This window comes from Uranotaenia lowii, chromosome 2, assembly GCF_029784155.1.
Source record: "Uranotaenia lowii strain MFRU-FL chromosome 2, ASM2978415v1, whole genome shotgun sequence".
NCBI lineage: Eukaryota > Metazoa > Arthropoda > Insecta > Diptera > Culicidae > Uranotaenia > Uranotaenia lowii.
In genome coordinates this window covers 49,352,944-49,375,358 of record NC_073692.1, presented here as the reverse complement: position 1 = coordinate 49,375,358, position 22,415 = coordinate 49,352,944, and the positions used below count along the sequence as shown (strand labels likewise).

The following is a 22,415-nucleotide window of genomic DNA, read 5'->3' as shown; positions in this document are numbered from 1 at the left end:
AACTGCTCCCGGCAATTTCTGTCTAATGAAAGAGATATCAAAGTACAATATCGTTGGGAGTTTTTTCTCAGTTTATGAGGTGGTATGTGCATTGCAACTAACATGTTAAATAAACTTTACCTACGATGTCATCCATGTTGCTTGTGTGATTCATGACAAAAATAACTTCACCTCATGTGAATTTAAGATAGAGTTGTTATATTTGACATCTTAATAATTGATAATTAATAGCGCTGGTCAATGAAAGTTTTTTACTATCATGATTGAGATGCTTATAGGCTTTGAGAAAATATGTCTTAAACAAGTCGATAATGATTTACTCCGAATATGAACATTTATAAAAAAGGTGGGCTCGTTGTCTACTGTTGAAGTCTTTTGAAAAGAATTTACCAATGAATTTTATCTTGATGTAACTTGAAATTGTTCATCCTTAAAAATGATATATGTAATTGCTAATTCTAGTAAAAGTAACTCATAATAAACTACCACCGTGCTCAGCTCTTGGAAGCAAACCAGCTCGCTCTGCCAATTTGGAACGCTCATTGACAAACCTCCATTTGATTGCTGCTTTGTCAGAGACAATCCGCACCTTCCTACTCGTAACGATATAATCGATTGCATTGGGGAAGCACATTCCACACCGTTGATGCATAAAGCCAAATGCACAGATTGAATCGAATCAAATCACAACCCCATACATGAACGCTTCAGGATGTGTTGATGTTTTATTGTCAGAATGCTTGGTTGTGTATATTTTTTTTTCTTTTATTCGTAGAAAATACTTAATTCTTCAACTGTTTTCGATTTTTTTAAGGGCATTGCACTACAATCTCTTAGTTATTTGGCTGGCATGTTGCATTTGATCATTGATACAAATTTATTTTGATTACTTTATTTGCTCTGTTCGCTTTTATGGAGTGCGCACAGAGATATCTGGCACTTTGTAGAATCTTGGATTACCTATCCTTTAAAATGAGTGCTATAAATCGAAAGAATGTTGAGATACTTCGGCTATACAAAACCTATAAATGACGAAATGATAAGAAAGTGACGTATTTATCAGGCGATTGTTGAAAGATAGGATAGAAACATTGCAAATCGGTGTTAAACCTCAATGCAGGTAATGGCTATTAATATCTTTGTTTATTGCTCATGACGGGGTGTAAATTATGTTTTTAAAATTAAATTATTGATTCAACATAATTATTCCAATCACAATCTAATCTCGTACAGTTTTTTTTTCTAAATAATGCACAGTGGGGCAGGACCTGAAAACCCTTGTCCAAACACCTTTGTAAATTGAAAAAAAATGTCATAAATTTATGTGTTAAGAAATTAAGTCATTCTACTGATCACAAACCTCTAGAGTCTAGAAGATTTCTCAAAATTTGTTTTAATACAATTATAAATGCAGGGAAAGTTTATCGCTCCAACAAAAACTATTTCCTTCATCCCCTTAAACTTATAACCTGTTGAATGGAGGTGTTTTTTGAACCAGCCATTCATTTTTTATTTCTTTCCAGAATTTGAACATTGAATTTCTTGTAAAAGCTGTTAATTTTGTTCAAAATTACTACACTTGACCCTACTATTTTTTTTTATTTCGCACCCTTTTTCAAATATATGGTTCTCAATGTCGATTGTTCCGTTGAACAATTTACTTAAAATTTTTGAAAAAAAAATTGACGATTGTCAAACATTCATGTTTTAACAAGCAAAACACATATTCACAGTACTCACAGTACAACTATGAATCTTTTCAATTTTCTGAAAAAGTAAGATAAAGCATGTGATAAGCCGATTTTATTTCTCATCACCAAATTTTAAAAGAATAAAAGTAAGTACCCGAGTAACAATTATAGCTTTATTATGATCAGCCAAACTTCGTTAGGACTATAGCATTAATCTTCATAAAAAGTTGAAGTGCATTCTATAGCATCACCAGATTAAATCTGGCTATTTCGCCCAATCCTAGAAACCTCATGATGATCAATTTTTTAAACCTCGATAAAATCATTATGCTCTTAAATTTTGGTCACCAAAGCTATTATAGCATTAGAGCAATTTTTGTTTTTTTTCGATTCTGTGAGTTCCGAGTTTTTTTTTTATTTTTTCCAGCTACCATGATGGTCGATGCATGATGATTGCATTATTGAGATATGATCTGGTAAAATTAATAACCAAAAAACCAATGTTTAAACCATATTATGAGCATCTTTTCTACTTACTGCCAGTCAAGATTTTTGGTAAAATGTGTTTGAAATGGTATCTAAAAATAAATGCGCCTCGTCAAATCTGATGGGCAATCATGATGGAATTGCTGGAAAATGGCCTGAAAAAGGTTTTCAAATACTTGACATTGTGAATCACGTCATTTTGTGCCTTACGATTTTGCAACCAGCATGGCGTTAGTCAATTCAATTTAATATGGTCTATCTGGCTAATTAGATTTGTAATGGTTTTATGAGAGCCATATAAAAAGCCAAAATTTGACGTTTCTCTCGCAAGCCAACAAATTACACGCTTAGGATGAGTTCCTCATTTCTGAGTTGTTTATCATTAGTACAGTAGATGAGGAAAAACTTTTAGATTGAGAACGGAATGGTTGTGAATGACCCGTAGAATAAACCATGAGTTGAAGTCGAATTTCGTTGTCTGACGCCATCTTGAAATCCAAGATGGCGGCTACCGCTGAACTTTAAAATGTTGTAAATGACTTAAAATCGTATGTAACCCCAATAATATTTGTATTGGATGAAAGAGCTAAACGAGTAGAGATCAAATTTCGCTATCTAACGTCATCTCGAAATCCAAGATGGCGGCATCCACTGAACATTAAAATAATTTTAATCACCGAAAATCATATTAAATACCCACAATATGGATATTGGATGAAATTGCTAAATGAGTTCAGGTCGAATTTCGCTATACGACGCCATCGTAAATTCGAAATGGCGGCTTCCGCTGAACATAAAAATACTGTAAATGACTGAAAATAGCATGAAACCCCGAAAATGTGGGTGTTGGCTAAAGGGATAAACTTGAAAAAGTCAAATTTCGCTGTCAGACGTCAACTTGAAATCCAAGATGGCAGCTTCCACTGAACTTTAAAATTTTGTAAATGACTAAAAATTGCATGAAAGCCCTACGATATTGCTATTGGGTGAAAGGGCTAAAATAGAAGAACCAGACCCCGTTTGTTTTGGCAACACGCACAAAATTTTGGTGTTGCCAAAATCGAACGGTTTTTTTTTCTCAACTTTTTTTTTCACTTAGTACTGCATTACAAGTACTATTTTTAATTTTTGGTCAATTTCCGATAATTTTCCTTCATGTTTTAAACAAAAAAAAATTATTAGCTGACCCGGTGTACGTTGCAACACCTTTCAAAACAAATGAAATTTTAAGAAATTTTTAAAATTTTATTTTTGTAGGTATCATAAAAGCTCGGTTTATGCCTAAAAACTTGTATGGGAGCCCCTCTGTCCCCTTCCCATTCGCAAATACTGGAAGGAGGTAGGGATCCCATTTTTTCGTATTCAAAAACTCTCAGATTAAATTTGATTATATTGGTTTATAAGTCTTAGGCAATACACTAACATTTCTATGGAATTCCGTCCGTCCGTTCCTCCCCTCTCCACACTGCAAGACAGAAGGGTCTGTAAAATTCCATAGAAACATATCTTGTACTCAAATACCTTCCCATGTCAAATTTGTTTTTTTTTTTGCTTGATAATTTCTATACCAAGAAAATTGTATTGGACCCCCTCTCCATTTCCTATGTACTCACTGGAAAAAATGGTGTTCCAAATAATCATAGAACCATTTCTCGTACCCAAATGATTTCCCATGTCATATTTGGTCCCATTTGTTTGATAAGTTCTTGGTTTATACTAAACAATTTGATGTGAGCTCCCTTCTTCCCTAACTTTATCACCAATGGAAGAAGTAAGGATTCTCGAACAAGAATATAATCTTTTATCGTATCCAAATGCCCTCCCATGCCAAATTTGTTTCCATTTGCTCAATTAGTTCTCGAGTTATGCGAAAAATTGGAAAGGAGCCCCCTTCTCTCCTTCCTATCATCCAGTAGTACCAAACATTCATAGAAACATTCCTTGTAACTTCTCAAATACCCTACCAAACGAAATTTAGTTCCATTTGCTTGATAAGTTCTCGAGTGATGTAAAAAATTGTATGAGTGCACCCTCCTACCTTAAAATTTCCTCACAGGAAGAACAGAGGGTTCTCAAAATATCATAAAAACATTTCCCATATTCAAATATTTTCCCATAGTAAATTTAAATCTATATAATTTATGAGTTTTCCACTTATGCTGGAAAATGTAAAGGAGCCCCCTCCCTCGTTTCTGTCTCTCTACGAAAAGAAGAGAAGGGTATTAAATATTCAGAGAAACCTTTCTCGTACCGAAATACTCCTCCAAGCCAAATTTGGTTCTATTTGCTCGAATAATTTTCAAGTTATGCAAAAAATTGTATAGAAGACTTCCCCCCCCCCCCCCCCCTCTCTGCCTTTATCTCCACTGAATGTAGGGAGGGGTAAAAAATGACCATAGAAACATTTCTTGTGTTTTAATGCCCTCCCATGTAAAATTTGGTTCCAATGTCTTGATTAGTTCTCGAGTTATGTGAAAAATTGTAATGTAGCTCTCTTCCCCCTTCCTATCTCCCCACTGAAAGGCAGGAAGGATGCATAATATTCGTTGAAACATTCTTCGTACCAAAATACTACCCCATGCCAAATTCGATAACATTTGCTTGATTGATTCTCGAATTATGCAAACAATTGTCTTTTGTTTGGAAGGCCCCTCCTCCCGTTCATGAGAGAGGAAGGGGTCTCAAACCATAGTAGGAATTTTCCCTGCCTTCAATACCCCCATCTGCCATGTTTCACGCAAATCGATTCAGTAGATTCCAAGTCTATAGGGAACAGACAGACAGAAATCCATTTTTATATATTTAAATCAAGTTTCTGAGGCATTTAACACTTTTCTTGTTTTGTTTCTACTAGTTTAGCTATTTCTCTCAATACTCGTATTGTGGGGGTTTCATTTGATTTTAAGTAATCAAAACCAAACCATTCATTCAATACTCATATTGTAGAGATATTTATACCATTTCCGGTGATTTGAAGTTTTCAAAGATTTTTATATATTTTTTCCAATTCACAATCTAACCTGAGCGTGTCCTGTTTTGACATCTTGATCGAGAACTGTCACTTAGTTTTATGGCGTTTTAAAATTAGGCACTGAGTGCTATTATAAAATATGCAAAAGATAGTTTGGAGAAGACTTTTAAGTTTGTGTTTTATTGTAGTTTTAACAGAGCATTCATAATTCTTTCAAAACAACTCTAACAGTATATGTTCAATAAAAGCTTTTTTAGCGTTTTCAAAACTATTTGAAAACAAATGGTCGAAACAAAAATATAAGCATTTTGCATGACTATAATAAAACCGTAATAAAACGAATTGCAAAAAATATCCATAATAAAACCATAATAAAATGCTAATTCTAATGCTAGTTGGCTTAATCTGTGTTACTTGGGTAACCGTATAAAAAATAGAGATAAATTAATCAAATTTGAAGCGTAAACAACTGAAAAAATATAATAAATATTAAAAATATCGATAAAAATTTGGTGTTCATGAGTGCATAAAGACGTCGCGACGCTTCTTAAGTTAGGTTTCTGAACAATGTAAATGGAGTACACTCACAGGCCCCCTAAACTGGTTTTTTTTTCATATTCCCTTTTATTGCCTATAATATTGTTCTGTCGAATATTCTTAAACCGCCTCTAAAAATGCTCTATGGAGATCAATTTTAAAATTCCCGGTTTTTACACGGTTCTCCCGATTGAAATTCTCTGTTTTTCCCTCAAAACTAAAAATATACAAGTAATTATATTTAACAGGTTTTTTTTACCAAAGTTTCGCCCAAAAATAATATATCAAGGTTTATGCTAATTGCTACTGATTGATTACTCTACTTGTACATTCATTCCCTTGAAACAGTCCACTCAAAGCAGGGTTGCTAGCGAACCGGGAAAACCGGGAAAACCGGGAAAAACTTTGGAATTTCATCACGTCACCGGGAAACCGGGAAAAAACCGGGAATCTCGGCACCTCACCGGGAAAATTGACATTTTTTATTTTTTTTTCAATAAGTTTCAATAATATTTTTAGAATTATTTCAAAATTTAAGAATATTTTTTATAGTCTCGATATAGTTTCATCTCATAAACTCTCATTTTCGTTCATTAGTAAAATAAGCGTTTATGTTATCACTTTTTTAACTAATTGCGGAGAAATATGAGTTATCTCATTTTTTCGCTCTCCGCAAGTATGCTACACTTACAAGCATAACTCAAATGATTTTAATTTAATAATGAAACTGTTGTCGACAAAACTAAACACAAAACTGAACGTTTTTTCTCGCTTAAAGAAGTTTCTAACTCAACCAGGTTCTCTTTTATAGAGGGACAGCAACATACAAATGAATTAAAGTGATCTAGAAATTGAACTATTCAATATGTATTTGATAAAAATCCATCTGACACCAGTTCGAGGTTTTCTGAATAAGTTTCAATATGGTACAAAAGTGTTATTTTCTCTAATTTCCTTGGTCTAGTCAGGTCAGGACCAGTTTCAGTTTCGACGTAAAATTATTCAGTGTTCGATATAGATATTTCATGAAATTATTTTACGCAAAAAGCAAATAATTTGGCAGCGTGAGACGTTTTTAAGCGGAGTGACACCTCTTTTTCATTAGAAAAAAAAAGATTTTTCAATGTTGTTGTTGTGTATTTCGTTGGAATTGGCCTGAGGAAGGAAGCATTACATCGCAAGTGTTAAGTTTTTAATTCGTTCTACGTTAAGCTGTTGCTTAAAGTTTCCGAAATCTAAGGTCTTAACCATGATAGAAAATAATATCTTACACTCAAACAATTAAACCTCAGCTCTGTTTTATACACGGTTTCTATATTTTCACGTATCTTTAGTTCAAATCACTATTACTATAGTTATTAATTGCTTAAAAAAACATTTTTTTCAAAAACATGTCTTTGGATTTGTTCAAAAAAATATAAATGGATTTAAAAAAAACTAAATATTTTCCTCCAATCTGATGATTTTAAGTTTTGTAAGAAAAATCCCCTTCCAAGTTGATTTTATAGTATGTTTCGATGTAGTGTATATTTCTAAATAAATTATACTTTTTTTCTAGAACTCTATAGAAATTCTAGAAAATTTATATTGGCTGAAAAGTACTACATTATAGTTTCAAGATAAATTTAACCGGACTTTTTTTTTTTCAAAATTGTTGAAATTGTGGAGCAAAACAACGAATAGATGCCCAGTTCGTTAGATTTGTTTAAAAAAAAATTATGAAAACCTCTAAATTTGAATCGAAAAGACTACGTGTTAAAAAACACCGAAGTGTTTGCCATGATTTCTAATCGGTTAACAAGTTTTGAGATTTGAAGCCTCGCCATGATTTTAAATAAAAAACGAGTATAATAAATATCGGAAAAGTCATCATTTATAACCGGGAAAAAACCTGGGAAAAACCGGGAAAAACTTTGGAATTTCAAAACGAAAAATCGCTAGCAACCCTGTCAAAGGCATTTTTAGGCAATGAGTTGGAAATCGAGATCGAATTGTTATGTGCGAATAGTTCGCTGTAAACGGGCTGTGCCACGCTACATAGGATGTTAGCTTACATCATACATCATACAATTGCTACTGATTGATATTTCAATTTTAATTTTTCTTCTGCAATTCTGAGAACAGGTTCCGCTAAATTTTATTCATTCATTCATTTCAGTATTTTTATTTTGATTCTTATCCTAAATACTGGATTAGATTTTTTGTTGAGTAACTTTTATATTATTTTTCAGAATACGTTTTTAGAGATTAAGTGTTAAGTGCCGGATTCAAATTTTAGCATGCTTTTCTAAATCCTGATTCTTAATTTCCAGTGCGATTTTCAGAATGCACATTTATATTCGAACTTTACATCTGAAATCTAAAACCAAATTATTAAAACTGTTCTTAGGTGTAATTTGCTTTTTAAATTATGATTTTTTTGTGATAAAATTGAGTGGCCACCCTGAAATTATCTTAAATTGAACTTACTAGGAATGCAAACGCTCGGTTTTTCTCATGCATCTTGGAATCCCGGTTGTTTGGATTTGGAACCACTTATCAGTGTCCTACCGAAAGCTGCCGAAACTTTTCTAACTAAACGTTCGGACCGGTTCGAAAAATCAATTTTTCTTCTTGCGCGTGATACTCGTGAACTTTTTCAGGCTACCGAAGAACCCGTAAATGAGAAAACAAATTTTTATAAGAATTCGTACAAGCACACGTTAGTTAAAAATTGATCAAGATGGACTTCAATTCATGTGTACTTTAAAGTACACAGAAAAAAAATTTGACTATTACGTGTCACTGAAAACTGCAACCTTTAAAATAAATCACCTGTAATTAACAAAACCTGTATTTTTAAATTGTTTTCCTTGAAAGTTAACTAAGATTCATTTATTATTACAGCAAATGTCCTGTAAAAAAGTTGAACACTTAAAATTAAATGTCACGTAATCATGTTTTCAAACTGTAAAATTACGGTCAATGTCCTGCTCCTTTTTGTTACAGGACATTTGCGTAATTTTACAGGAAATAATTTTTGCTGTGTAGTTACTTCAAAACACAAGTAAAATCGATGGGATGCAACAAAATCTTAGTTTACGTCAAAAATTATTTTCTAAATTATTTTGCGTGCATGTACAGGATATCGTTAGTTTTGTGTGTCCTACAAGTTTGTTCATCCATAGTTTTTCTAGGGTTACTGACAAATCCTTGATACTTAAAATAAAATTTTAAAATTTTATAAAAAAAACCATTCTCTTGAATGTAGCTATCGTAGAATTGTTTCAATAAAAAGCCAGTATTTAACCTATCACTTTACAACCTTCAATGAATGGTTAACGTCAACCTGTTCCAGAGCGCGGAAAATTGAAGAAAAAATCATCATTTCAGGGAAACGGGAAGCCGTTCCCGTTCGTTATTATTATAATAGGCAATACTAACGACCCTAGCTAGCTGGTAGTAGCCTTGCGATCAGAACTTTGTTAGTCATCGACGGACGGCACAATTAACGGGGGGACCACCTAAACACACCTACGCCTCACATATTCACGTACCTTATAGGAAGATGTGTGCACGTGTGGAAATCCAATCTCGCAGCTGTGTTGTGTTGTGCTGTGGCGCATCATCCCGGAGCGGAAAAAAAAAGATTTGCAATTTCATTCTCGCCCGTTCCATCTCCGGGGAGCAGTCAACCAGTCAGTCAGTCAGTTTAGTCCGGTAGTAAGCCATCGGAATCCGATTAACTAGGGTTAGTGCGTTAGTCAGTCAGTTAGTCGGTCGTTTATTTTTTAAATCAGCCTAGGGAGTGAGGAAGGTGTGGGGTACATTCCAATGACCTCTTCTACTCTTTCGTTCTCCGTCTCCCTCGGTTCTGTTGTTTAGCAGCACCTGTTGGTAGAATCACGTCGAGTCGTCGCGTCGCATTTTTCGCAGATAGCGAACGCAAGCAAACATTCTGTGATAACAAACCGCGCCGCGAAATGATAAGATGCTTCTTGGCAGCCCGCCGCGCCAATTTTGGAATGTCGCTGCCCATCGTCGTATTCAGTGCCATTTGTCTGTGAGGGGGCGTATAGGAAACACTCCAAATACGGCGGCAATCTCTCGTGGCAAGTCTATCGTTCCGGGGCGATGACAGGGACTTCCATTGATTGCCTCTTAAAAAAGTTTAGTGCTCGCGCGAGTGGGATTTTGTTCTTCATAGTGCCAAGAAACAAAAAGATACGCATCACGCCATCGAAGCTTAACCGAAAAATTGAACGATTTGTCACCCCCACACAACCCGAGATAGTATCTTCTGAAAGCATGTGAATGGTTCCATTCCCACCTGCTTGAATTCTTCCTTTGTAAAAAGTGACTCAATTCAAAATAACCGAACGATGTTGTATTTAGTTGTGATACCTTTGAGTGAGTATTTCTTAGTTAAATTCCGACCAAAATATTTCAAACATTTATTCAACCATTCTTTGTGACGCAATAGAAAAGAATTCCAATAAAATATAATGGGTGTTACTTTCTGCTGCTGCAGTGCGTGAAATGTGTGCAAACGTTCTCATTGTGGTTTTTTTTTCTTGCAACTCGTGCTGCGCCGCCTCGAGCCTCAAGTAATTCTGAATCGGTTTTGAATAAATTACTGTGATTCACCATCGTGCTGTCACGTGTGCCTTATTAGCGGTTAGACTTTGTTAGACTTACGGCGGGTTGTTGAATATTCGTCGAATGCTTCATTGTAGAAACAAATCATCATTAAAACGTTAGCCACGAATGTGACAAAATTTTATTAAAATTGGTCTTAAAGAATTATTCAACTAAACATGAAGAAATCAAGTTTAACTCATAAACTTCCAAATCAACTAACCAGATAAACAATTTGTTGTTTAATAACAGATATACGCATGAAATTAAATTGCATGTTTTAGAAAACTGATCCTAAACAACGATACACCATACTGCGGAGTGATCCCAAACTTTTGGACGATAACTTAAGTAGCTATTTGATTTATTATGAGTACATTGCAATTTCTTTGCACAAAATTCATCAAATGTGTTTTGATAAGTATGAAATAAGGATTCAAGTACAACTTGAGTTTTGAAATTTGATCCACCCCTCACCCTGTGGTAATCGGGTTTGAATTCTTAGTGCAGTAGTGTTACGCCCCTGTGTAGGAGCCGTTTAAAAAAAAGTTTGACAACAAGCATCTCCTTGCTACGGGACGTTAGTTGCTAGAGAGAAAAAAGCGAGGATAGTTGTCATTTAAACGAAAATACATTAACAGGCATATTTTTGCGAAAAACGTGTTAAGCAGGTTAGAAGTTATGCTCGCCTCCGGCGGAAATTAGTCTTAAATCACCCTAGGCTCTCGAATACTAATTTCATATACCAACAAGTTGGAAGGCATGGATCAGATGTTAACCACTTACGATGGTCATCAGCATTAGCAAAACAAAATCTACCAAACCTAGTATCCTACAGGGTGGTCAATAAGTTCGAATAGACTTTTTAACCAAATAGTGTGGTAAAGCCGTAGCATATAAATCCAACTTTTTGTTAGAGTAGTTTTGTACTATCATCAGACAAACTCTTCCTGGTGTCGAAAAATTAATTTTCATTTAGTGTTCGTTTTTTATCAGCCTTTTTACACCAAAAGGGCTAGTACAGACGAAAATCCTATTTATTGATCAAAATAAATAGTTAACAGGTCACCTAATGTGTCTCCATTGGTCAAATTCTCATAATCATTTATGTTGTCGAGAATTAACAAGTATAGAATTCCTAAACTTGTCTCTTATAAAATCTATTTTTTTGTATTATGTGTGAAATGTCGAAAAAGTAGCTGTTCAGGATCACCCCTGATGGCAGGATCGATAGCATCAGATATTTCTTTACCGAATAAAAACGCACTCATTCCGAAACATTACAAACTTAGTGGACTGTATTTTACTTAGACCTAATTACAAAATTGGACTTTCGACAAACACTGACTTTGGTCTATCTAGACCTCTGACTGGCCGCTTAGGCCTCTGACTCTGGCCACTTAGGCCTCTGATTTTGTTACCGTCTCCTCTGGTGGTTGGCTGGGAAAAGAGACCGAGCCTTGGGTTGGATTTGGCTGAACCCTTCGGAAAACCCGAGGCCCGAGGAAAACCGATGATGTTTGGGCGCGCAACGCCAACTGTTAATGCTAGTACCATGGCGATGCTGCTACTGAGCCTTTTATGGTATTAGGGTGGTTCAATGAAGCTCGCTCGTTCCAGAACAGTAGCTAAAGGTTGCAGAATTTTTTCAGCACGTATCCGGGCGGACAAACCGGACAATTTTCTATAAAAACCTGGCAAAATCCGGGCATTTTATTACTAAATTGACGACCAAAAATCAGGGCAATATCCGGGCAAATTCCGTCAAAACCCAGATATTACCTAACAAAAATCAAAATAAAAAGAATTGAAAAAAAAAATCATCAAAAATCATAAACAGATTTTAAATGTATTTTAGGCTTCGAAGAACACCTTTCATAATTATTTTTTTAAAACCTGCTCAAAAAATTTTTGTTTTGGAGGTTTTTACAACACAATTTATTTTGATTTGGTTTGATTTGCCAAATAAAATGAAAAAATCCGGGCATTTTTCAATGAAATCTGGGCAACCGGGCCGGGTCGGACTGTTCCAAAATTTTATATCAAATATCCGGGCAAACCCGGATAAAACCGGGCAATCTGGCAACCAAAAAGCCTATCAACGTGATGGAGGATAGAACTATTCCACATCATAAATAGACGAAAACCATTAAATATGTGCTTGTGTAACTTTGTATTTAGTTTACATTGATAATAAATGGATTTTGTCGCTAATTTTGCATTTAGTGTTACACAGAATAATACAGGGTTTTGGAAATTTTGGCTCAAAATGAAAAGTGCCTTACCCTTCAAATATAACTCTCTTGGATTGGTTAGTTATATCTTACGTGTTGTCGAGATTAAACAAATACAGGAAACCTATTTTGACTCTATATAAAAATCGTCAGCATTCTTATGTGGAACGAAATTTCGCGTACGTTGGACTTGACAAATCGCTGGTGCTCATATAATTGGTTTAAGGTAAAAAAATTTTCAAACAAAAGGTGTGATTAGTCAATATTAAATTACCTTTCCATTTGAATGAAACAAAAATTCTTCTATTCAGTTGATTTTCAATTATCGTTATTTTAATTTGTATTCGAACTTATTGAACACCCTGTATACTTTATTACCGCAAACTTTTATTTACAAAAAAAACGTGCTGATATGAAATATTTTTCATAAAACTTATTTCAGTCTCAATTTTATTTTGTGTTTCTTGTTCTTCTAAATGCTCAACATCACATTCAAAATCGTTTTGATAAATTTTACAAGGCCACAAAATTTACATCCTTCCGAGGTGCAAAGAATTCAAAAGCTAATTTTGACTAATTTTGGGTTCAAAAGATCAAAATCTACAATTTTTCTATGAGCCTTTGTTTTTTTAAAATAACTTTCAAAAATATTTTCAAATCGTTTAACAAATTGCTGTATTTTTTTAAAAAACTTCAAATAAAAAACATAACATTTTAAAATAAAGGATTAAAATCAATTATCAATTTTCTCCATCAACTTCAAGTAATTTTGAGTTCTGGCGGAAAAAGTTATGGACATTTCCTATTTGTTTACTTTTTCTTATTTTTAAAGAAGTTTTATACCAAATTTGGTTTGATGTTGTAGGAATCTTGTTCCCTTGAGCTATCAATCAAATTTTATGAATATGTTTTTAAAATGGTTAGACAAGTTCATTGGAAATGTAAAATGTTAAAACACTTATCTTTTTCATCTTCATATTTTATTTCAATTTTCAAATAAATTTTATGAAATATATTTAATAAATTTGCTTTGTTTTTAAGTTCTGAATTTTTGTGTTCTGAAAACATAATTTTCTTGGAAGTCTTGGAAACTAAATTTTAAATGAGAAAAACCATTTCCTTTCCAGGGCCCCCTATAAGATTAAAAGCTACAAAATATGCAGAGCTTAAAAATTTAAAATTTTAAATCTTCGATTGAAAATTTATTAACGTTTCATTAATTTTTTATTATATAAAATCATGTTTTAATCGATCATTATTTTTAATTAATCTTTAGAAAGTTCGAAAAATTATTCGAAGAAGCATCTTAAAAGTTAAATTCTAATGCGCAATGTTAACTAAATTTGTATTATCTTTGTGTTTTTAATATTTACAACAAAACTTGGAAACTTGGAATTGATTTCATTTACTTTAATTTAATCAGTTTCTTGTTGATCATTCAGAGATCACCCATTTCCCAATCAGTATAATTCAACAACTTCAAAAACGAACTTTTTAGCCTTTTATTTTGACAACTGGAAGAATTTTAATATTTTTGTAATTGTAATTGTAATTTTATAGATTAATATAGAATGTTAGACTAAGTTGATTTGGGGTAATTTTTGAATTCCTCAAACCCTGGGGTATAAAAAGCTTCGTTTAGGTTCAAAACTCATCCATGATTTTTTGCAGATTTTTTAAGTAACGTTTACATGAGTAAATTCAATTGACATCACTGCTGGGTGCCCAGCGAGACATTGCATGACCTGGGAAAGGGAGACTGAATAAAAAAAGAAAAAATCGTTCAGAGTCAATTTTCTCTCTTCAATCTACCGACCAGTGCGAAGGTTCAAAATCTACTTTCTTATTTAGTGATTTCTAGTAAAACTTTTTTGATGCTGAAAAACACTTTTTTTGCTTTAAACAATTACTTAATTAGGTTTTGTTTTGTTCTGGAAAATTCTTGCAGCTTCAGGCTCATCAATTCGCTCAAATTTCGTTGAAGTTTTTGAAGCAGATAAATAATAATTGTTTGATTAATGGTTGTTCTAAAAATAGCTTAAATAACATAATTACATTTTTGGTAGTTCCAAAACAGTTTTATTTAAATTAAAATTTATATGTACGACAGAGTTGACAGACTGGCATCGGATAATCTAGCTGGTGTATTAGATTTCGATGTTTACTTTTGAATCTACTGCAATTAACGTTACAAGACTCGCTACATGACACTAATCATCTAAAGTTAAAATTTGAACGATTACAAATCGTTTCGAAAATTGCTGGCTTTTTGCCGAACAATAAAAAAACGATACAGAAAACGATACAGCGAATTTCAGCCTTCCTTCCCTAGTGCAGGACTACTTTTATGCAATACTTCGCAAAGCACTAGCAGCAGTGATGCCAGTTGAATTTATTGTTTTTCAATGCCAGAAGACATATCCCTGTTAAACAGCTAATAACTTTTTTTCCTAATAAGGTACCAAGTTACAATCCTGAACAAAGTGAAAAATTTCCTTCAGAGAATTTATAAATTGGCACACAAACCATGAACAGGCTAGGTTCACAGAAGAATCAAAAATGATGTTGATTTTTTAATACAAAAATTCAATTTTCTTACACAAACCTGAAAGTCCAAATTTACTCATGTAAACTTAACTTAAAATTTCTACAAAAATCATGGATGAGTTTTCAAGCAAGACGAAGCATTTTAGATCCCAGGGTTTGAGAAATTCAAAATTGACCCAAATCGACCCAGTCTAATAGAATATAGAAAAATGTTTCACCTTTGACTTCGATTACTGGCACTCTTGAAATAAAATGAAATATTTCTTTCTTTTTATCAAATAAAATTCAACTATCAACTATTGAATAAATTCTCCAAAGTTCAAAGTAGGTGTTTTTCCCAATCGAGAATAAACATTTCTAATCTTGATATATTTTTTTTCAAATTCAAGGTACTGAAGCGGAATGTCTTAATCAATCCTTCAATTGAAAAGGAAGAAAAGAAATGTAAATTAAGTTGAATAATATATAACAATCATTATCATTTTTCTAACAATTTTTAATCATGGTTAATTTTAACCTAATCTGACATTTATTCTGATTTCAGATTTTTTTAAAATCTGGTGTTATATTTTATGTTTTCTATTTTTGTGCCTTAATTCTTATGTCCGAAGCTTTATTCGAAATTTTAATTCGCATTCTTTTTGTTCAAGCCAATTGAAATGAGCTTGAAGAATTTAAAGGTTCCAGAATATTCTAGAATTTCCTTGCTGAATTTAGCCACGTGTTTTCGAAGCTTCGTAAGCATTCGCAAAGGTTCCAGAATCATCTTGTATCTTCAAGAGTTGAGTGCCGGGAACATTCTTGAAAGTTCGATGTGCTAATAAAAGGAGCCTCGCGCTGTGAGGCGAGTTCAGTTCCATTTAAGAATCGCGCGCATCTATATCGTCTGTTATTAAACCTTCTAAGTAATGTAAAATAGAAGAAAATATAGAGAAACTTTAAGTTGAAGTGATTTTCTATCTTATTTGAAGAACAAACCCAAAAAACAGTCCATTGCCCATTCACTTTTCTGGTGTTTCAGAAAAAATGATTTAAAATTTTGAAGCTCAACTGCTTAGAATTTATTTTCAAACAAGTTTCTTGTTCAGAACCGGAAACAGCATTGATTTGAAACATTCATTCTGATTTGTTTAAAAAGTTTTGATTTATTTTATCAGTCAAATTAATTATTTTTTGAGTTTGTGTGATAGTTATAAGTAAGAAAATGGTTTTAAAAATGAATTCCCTTATTCATTGTGTATTTTTGGTATTGTTAATATTTTTGGCTAAATTTCGAAAACTACCCTTCCCATGCATGATTGCTTCGCGCGGGCCTAATTGCAGCTCATATTAACCCGGCTCACATTACCATTCAATTGCTTTAATTCTAATTTACTACGAACATTCAGCGCTGAAATGGGTATATTTACATCGAATTATAACGAATTAGAAGAAATGTAACTAACGTGAGAAATTTAAGTACACTGTTCAGTTAGAACGACATATCTCAGACTTATCTAACACGTCGAGATTCGATAAAGCTAGTTGAAAGATCTTTCGGATTCGTAGGAAGCAAGAATTAAATTTATTACTCATCTCTTATACTCATCAATTCAATAGATTTTAGCTTTGAAGCTGCGACCAGAATCCGACTCTCTATAGGTGTTTCATTCCTCGTAATATGCAGTTTTTGGTAAATGTTCCAACTCCAACTATAAGCTTTGTTTAAGTCATGTAAAGTTAACATGTACATTTTGCCAAAAACATACGACGAAGGTTTTGGTTTTGCTCACTACTTTCGAATGAGATCAAAAGAAAAGCATTATGTCATAAGATGACTGAGAAATGCCCGAACACAATATTTATGTTTCTGAGGGGTGACCAAGCTTTTGGTCGGCAGTCTATAAATGAAATCGTTTGATTTGCAATGTCTTAATGTCAATGATTGTCATTGATTAATTTAACTTTTTTTGAGATTACCGTAGTGAAAATTATCGATCTGCCCTCCTTCTTCTTCTTGTTCTTCTTCTTCTTTTTTAACTTTATTGTTCGACTGTTGATTAATGAGGAAATGCTATGATTAGAAATCATTGTGCACGGCTACGTTTAGCGAGCTATACGAATTCTTCATATTAAATACAGAATGATGATTTGGACTCAGCCAAAAGAATCATGTAGGAAAAAAATGTTCCTAAATACCTCTCAATTTAATAACAAATGCAATTGTTTGTCTGTGGCTCCTCAATAAAGTTGAAACTGTCAGTATATTATAACTGAATCGGAAATTATGTATGCCTTATTCATCCACTTCAACCATCACCAGATTGATTCGACCATACTTTATAATTGACCTAAGTGTATTCCCATTATGTGAACTGAAAAAACAAAATACTGTGAAAGACAGTTAAATAAAAACGGTAAGCAGCAGACATAAACAATACTTTCCGTGTTGGTTCATGTGTTCGTCGTTGTCCTAAAACGACGGAACCACCTCCTAGTATTTTTAAATTAAATTGCATAATATCGCTCAAAAAACTGTTTGACTTGTGCTGTCCAAACATAGCAGCATTGATATATAAAATATAAAGTGGAACATTTATTAATATCAAGAATCTACAAGATATGATTTTTTTAAAACTAGAATCTTTTTGGAAAAAGGTCAACTCAACATTAATTATTCTACCAATTTGCAAAATTATCAACCAACGGGCCTCCTCGAATCGAAAGTTCGGTTTAAAAAATGCTACCTTTGGAATCCGCTGATTTGAACCCATAATTTTTGGGCATGCCATTTCTTCTTCATCAATCATTAGATGTCGGCAGAGTAATTATGATTGAAATTTGAACGTTATCGTACGCCCACAGCCTATCTTACCTTTATTGACTCCTTGCAGAATTAATCATTCAACAGATTTATCTCCCTTGATTACCAAGTCCTTATCACCTAACATCTGTTTGTCGTTTCAATTAGATCGTTGGATTTTTTTTCCCTAGCTAAGCACAAAGAACACCTCACCAGGTATCTTGTACCTCTTAGTTATTGGTCATCCGAGTGGCGGCAGTGCTAAATCTGAATTGCTCGGAGCAAACATTTTATCTCCCAGGCGTGATTATTATTATAATGAAATCACGCGGAATCTACATACCCACGTGTAGCTCAGTCAGCTCGGTCTGATAAGAGGAAGCCAAAGTCTGGCGCTAACAGCAATAGGCTCTTATCGTGAACGCCAGCTCAAGTGGGATTGTAATTTGAATGTGTTTTGTAAACACATTTTATTTTTGATGTTTGCTTTCCGGAATAGGCTGGAGTATCATTTTTTGATGACGGTTGATATCATCCTTTCGATGTGCGTTATCGGTATAACAAGTGTAATCATGTGCGGATTCGTTGGCTCAAATTTTAGTTCTTTTTATTTTTACTAAAATTATTCTCAAATTTTAGATTCTTCGTCCAAAATCGATTGCACCCTAAGCTCCGAGAGTACCGGTCAGGAGTGTCTGGAAAATGTGTGCCAACGGATGTCGATCAATCAGCCGGAGTTTTTCGGACTGCGGTATGAGGTCAAGGGTAGCAGCGATGGTGAAATGCGTTGGGTCGACCTGGATCGGCCCATCAGCCGGCAGTTGGAGAAATATTCGGTTAACATGAAGGTTCTGTACCTGCGAGTGATGTACTACGTGCTGTCCGGGGTGAGTTTGATAAACGACGAAGGCACCCGGAACTACTACTTTATGCAACTGAAGCACGACGTGGTGGAAGGTAGGATCAACTGCGATCCGAAACAGGCCGTTATCTTGGCAAATTACAGTCGCCAAGCGGAGTACGGAAACCACCAGGATCGGCATACGGTGGATTATTTGAAGACACTTTTGTCGTTTCCGAAAGAGATGATTCAAGCCAACCTGTTGGAAACACTGACGGAGGAAGTAATCCAGCAAGCTTACGAGCTGAATAATGTAACGCAGGGGGCATCGGAAAGTTTATACATTTCAGCCTGCCAGCAGTTGGATGGATATGGCCAAGAAACTTTCTCCGCCAAAGATGATAACGGAACGGATGTCACGCTAGGAATCTCTGTTTCGGGAATAATCGTTGCTAGTGATGTGAATAAGTTTTATCCCTGGCGAGATATCAAGAATGTTTTAAATCATAAAAAATATTTCAATATAGAATGTGCGGATCCAAATGAGAATGTTCGTTTCACTGTGGTGGATTCAACAACGGGATCCTACATATGGAGGTTATGTGCCTTACAGCATCGGTTCTTTGCGAGATTTGAAAAGAATCAAACTCAAGCTAGTCAGTTGAATTTGAATTTGTTTCAGCAAGAGAATTTGAATGATAGTAGAGATGATTTGCTCAGTGAGAGTCAGTACCAGGTTTCTACTTCGTCGATAGCGCACGGGATGGGTTCCTCAAACTGGCAGAGTGGCAGTGATCTAGCAGCAAGTCACTCGAGCGTGTGGAATAATGCTGCTCCGTCAATGGTAGCTTTGGCAGTTGAATCACAACCATCGCCGCTAATGGCCTCAAATACAAATATCGGAAGTATAGGGAATCTGAACAATAACAGTTTGATGAATGCCAATGTTAATGCCGTGATGCAGTCGAGGTCTTCGCTGCAAACGTCAACGCTAGATATAAATCTAAACTCATCCACCTCAGTGCCATTGGAATACTCTAATCATGGCTCCAACTGGGCTATCAATCCTGCGGGATCAAATGCTTCACTTATTAATCGAGCACAAAGTTCTTCCTGCTTAGATCTAAGCAATAATAATGTAAGTCAAGATCGGGAACGGCTGAAAGCACTGTTACCTACATATCGACCAGCTCCAGACTACGAAACGGCCATTCAACAAAAATTGCGTAGCAGCACAAACGATGTACGGTTGAGTAATGGCAATTTGCTACATTTATCGGCCTCTCAAATGCTGACCTCTGATACCGGCCATTTGGATTACAACGTGACCGGCAGTCAACCAGATGTGTCATACTTTAACCAATCGATTCAACATCAGCCTACAATTCACCAGCACCCCTACCCGGATGTAACCCATCACACAACACCGCATATGATTGGTCCCCACTATTCAGATGCCTCCGACTATGGTCTTACCCATCGATTCAAAATGATGAGACTCGTAAAACCACCACCATATCCTGCGAATCGATTAAGCTCAACGTCTACACCAGATCTGGCCTCTCACAGGGCTCTTCCCGGGTATCGCGGTGCTCACGTGTCTGGTTCTAGTCCTGATCTTGTATCAAACCGTCCACTACTCAATGCTCACCATGCTCAACTCATGCACATGTCTCAAAACAACCAAGTCTTCTATCCCGGAGCCCACCAGCTGCGACACTCACAAAATATCGTTCCACATGGCACCTACGAGAATCTGAACTTTGTCGAACCTTCCAAACCCACTGGACTTATTCCATCAGCACAAAGTGCCAATGTCATCTACTACATGCCCAGAGAAGTTCTTTTAACGGATGGAAGTCAATTTCACAACTCAACGACAGCCCTCAGCATGGCTCAAAACGCACACCTCAACAGATCATCTCAGCACATCAACGGTTCAATCGAACCCATTTACGAAAATGTTCCACTACCTTGGAAAAACGAGAACGAATCGTTAGATGAAATCCGCAACAGAACTTCTAGTGTCCAATCTGCTCCCGGAACACGAAACAGCCAAGAACCAGCTCAAATATCGGTGGCGCAGCAACCTACCTTCCCCGTGCCCGGCAAACGTCCATCCCTTTCTACGGTCCATCAAAAGCAGCAACATCCACCGGAAACGACCAACCATGTGATACCACGAACGCTTCCCTCCAGCCAACAACCGCCACCAAATCACCAAACCAGTGCTGCACCACCTGAACCTGCTGTTACCAGTTCCTTCAACGAAAAAGCCGAAAAATCATTCGGGATGAACGTCGTCGATTCTTCCTTGAATTACTCAAACAACCTTACGAACTTGGACTTGACCAATCAATCCACGACGACGATACAACCGGCAATGGGAACGGTATCGAATTCTACCATGGTTTCCGGTGCGATGAGCAATAACGTTAGCCTACAGCAACAACAACAACAACAACCGCAGCACTACTACCAACAGAACAACAACCACAGCAACATCAGCAGCGCTCACGGAGGAGGCAGTCACAACGATTCCGGCATCAGCTCGGTGACGGCGTCGTCCTCGCACATGGGCAGCCACAACATGAGCATATCGAACACCAGCTCAACCAGTACCACCTCCTCATCCGTTAAGGAAACGAAACGGCGCAAGATATGGGACATTCTGGGCGGCCGCTCGAAGAGCTCCAGCGATAAGCAGAAAAGCGCCACCCTCGGACGGGAGAAAGATCGGAAAAACAAAAGCGGCACCGCTAGTGGTTCCGGTGCGGGAAGCGGCGGTAGCAACAACAGCTCGATCAACGAAGGGTCCGGTTCGCAGCTAAGGCACCGCTGGAGCACCGGTATGCCGCGACAGCAACCGCTGCCTGCCAATATCAGCAAAGAGAAATTGGTAAGTTAGTAACATATTTTACTGTGAAAAATAAACATTTAAATCTCGAAACAATTTCAGTGTTCGCTGTTGGAGAGCAAGCTGGCCGACCCGCAGCTGTACTGCGAGTTCGAGCGGATACCGAAGCGGGCGGAGAATGCCAAATTCGATTGTGCCCTAGCGGACGAAAATCGGAACAAAAACTTCGACGTCGATTTCCTGCCGTACGATCACAACCGGGTGCGGCTGACGCCAACGCGGGACAACCGGATGGGCTACGTTAATGCCTCGCACATAACGGTGGGTTTATTTTTTTGCTTTCTTAAAATGGAGCAATTTTTAACAGTATTTTTATCTTCCGGTTTTAGAGTACGGTGGGCAATAAGCAACGGTTCTACATTGTGGCGGAAAGTCCGAACGACCTCACGACAACGAACATCTTCTGGCAGTGCGTCTGGGAGGCGGACGTTTACCTACTGGTGCAGCTGTCCAGCGAACTCAGCTACATACCGCAAACCAGCGAACGGTGTTTGGAATATGGGCAGGTATGTGGATGGCACGTTTGAATTGTTTTCAAAATTGAAAAAAAAACAGTGGAGATTTCCAATCCTTAATCACATAGACAGCTTTAAATCCTAGGCGTACAACTCCAAGATTTTGCAGCTCACATTTGGCCAATTCATTTCTGTCATTCTTCCACCCATAACTAGTTGGATTAGGAGATTCAGCAAAAACATTTACCCCTTCATTTCATGATTTTTTATTTTGCTCTCAAAATCATTTCAAACAGTTGGAAATGATGAGTACATCAAGAAAAAAAAATTAAAAAAA

At 35.8% G+C, this 22,415-nt stretch overlaps 1 protein-coding gene across 3 annotated transcripts in view; it reads left to right on the top strand.

Annotated features, from left to right (window-relative positions):
• LOC129743747 (tyrosine-protein phosphatase non-receptor type 14) overlaps positions 1–22,415 on the top strand; it is an 88,266-nt gene that overhangs the window by 49,983 nt on the left and 15,868 nt on the right. For 2 of the 3 annotated variants that reach the window (XM_055735885.1, XM_055735884.1), the window contains exons 3-5: positions 18,505–21,605; positions 21,666–21,884; positions 21,953–22,129. In XM_055735885.1, the coding sequence (XP_055591860.1) occupies positions 18,505–21,605; positions 21,666–21,884; positions 21,953–22,129 (3,497 nt within the window). Of the gene's footprint in view, positions 1–9,418; positions 10,075–18,504; positions 21,606–21,665; positions 21,885–21,952; positions 22,130–22,415 lie in introns of those variants that run through there. The other variant, XM_055735886.1, reaches the window with a different exon arrangement.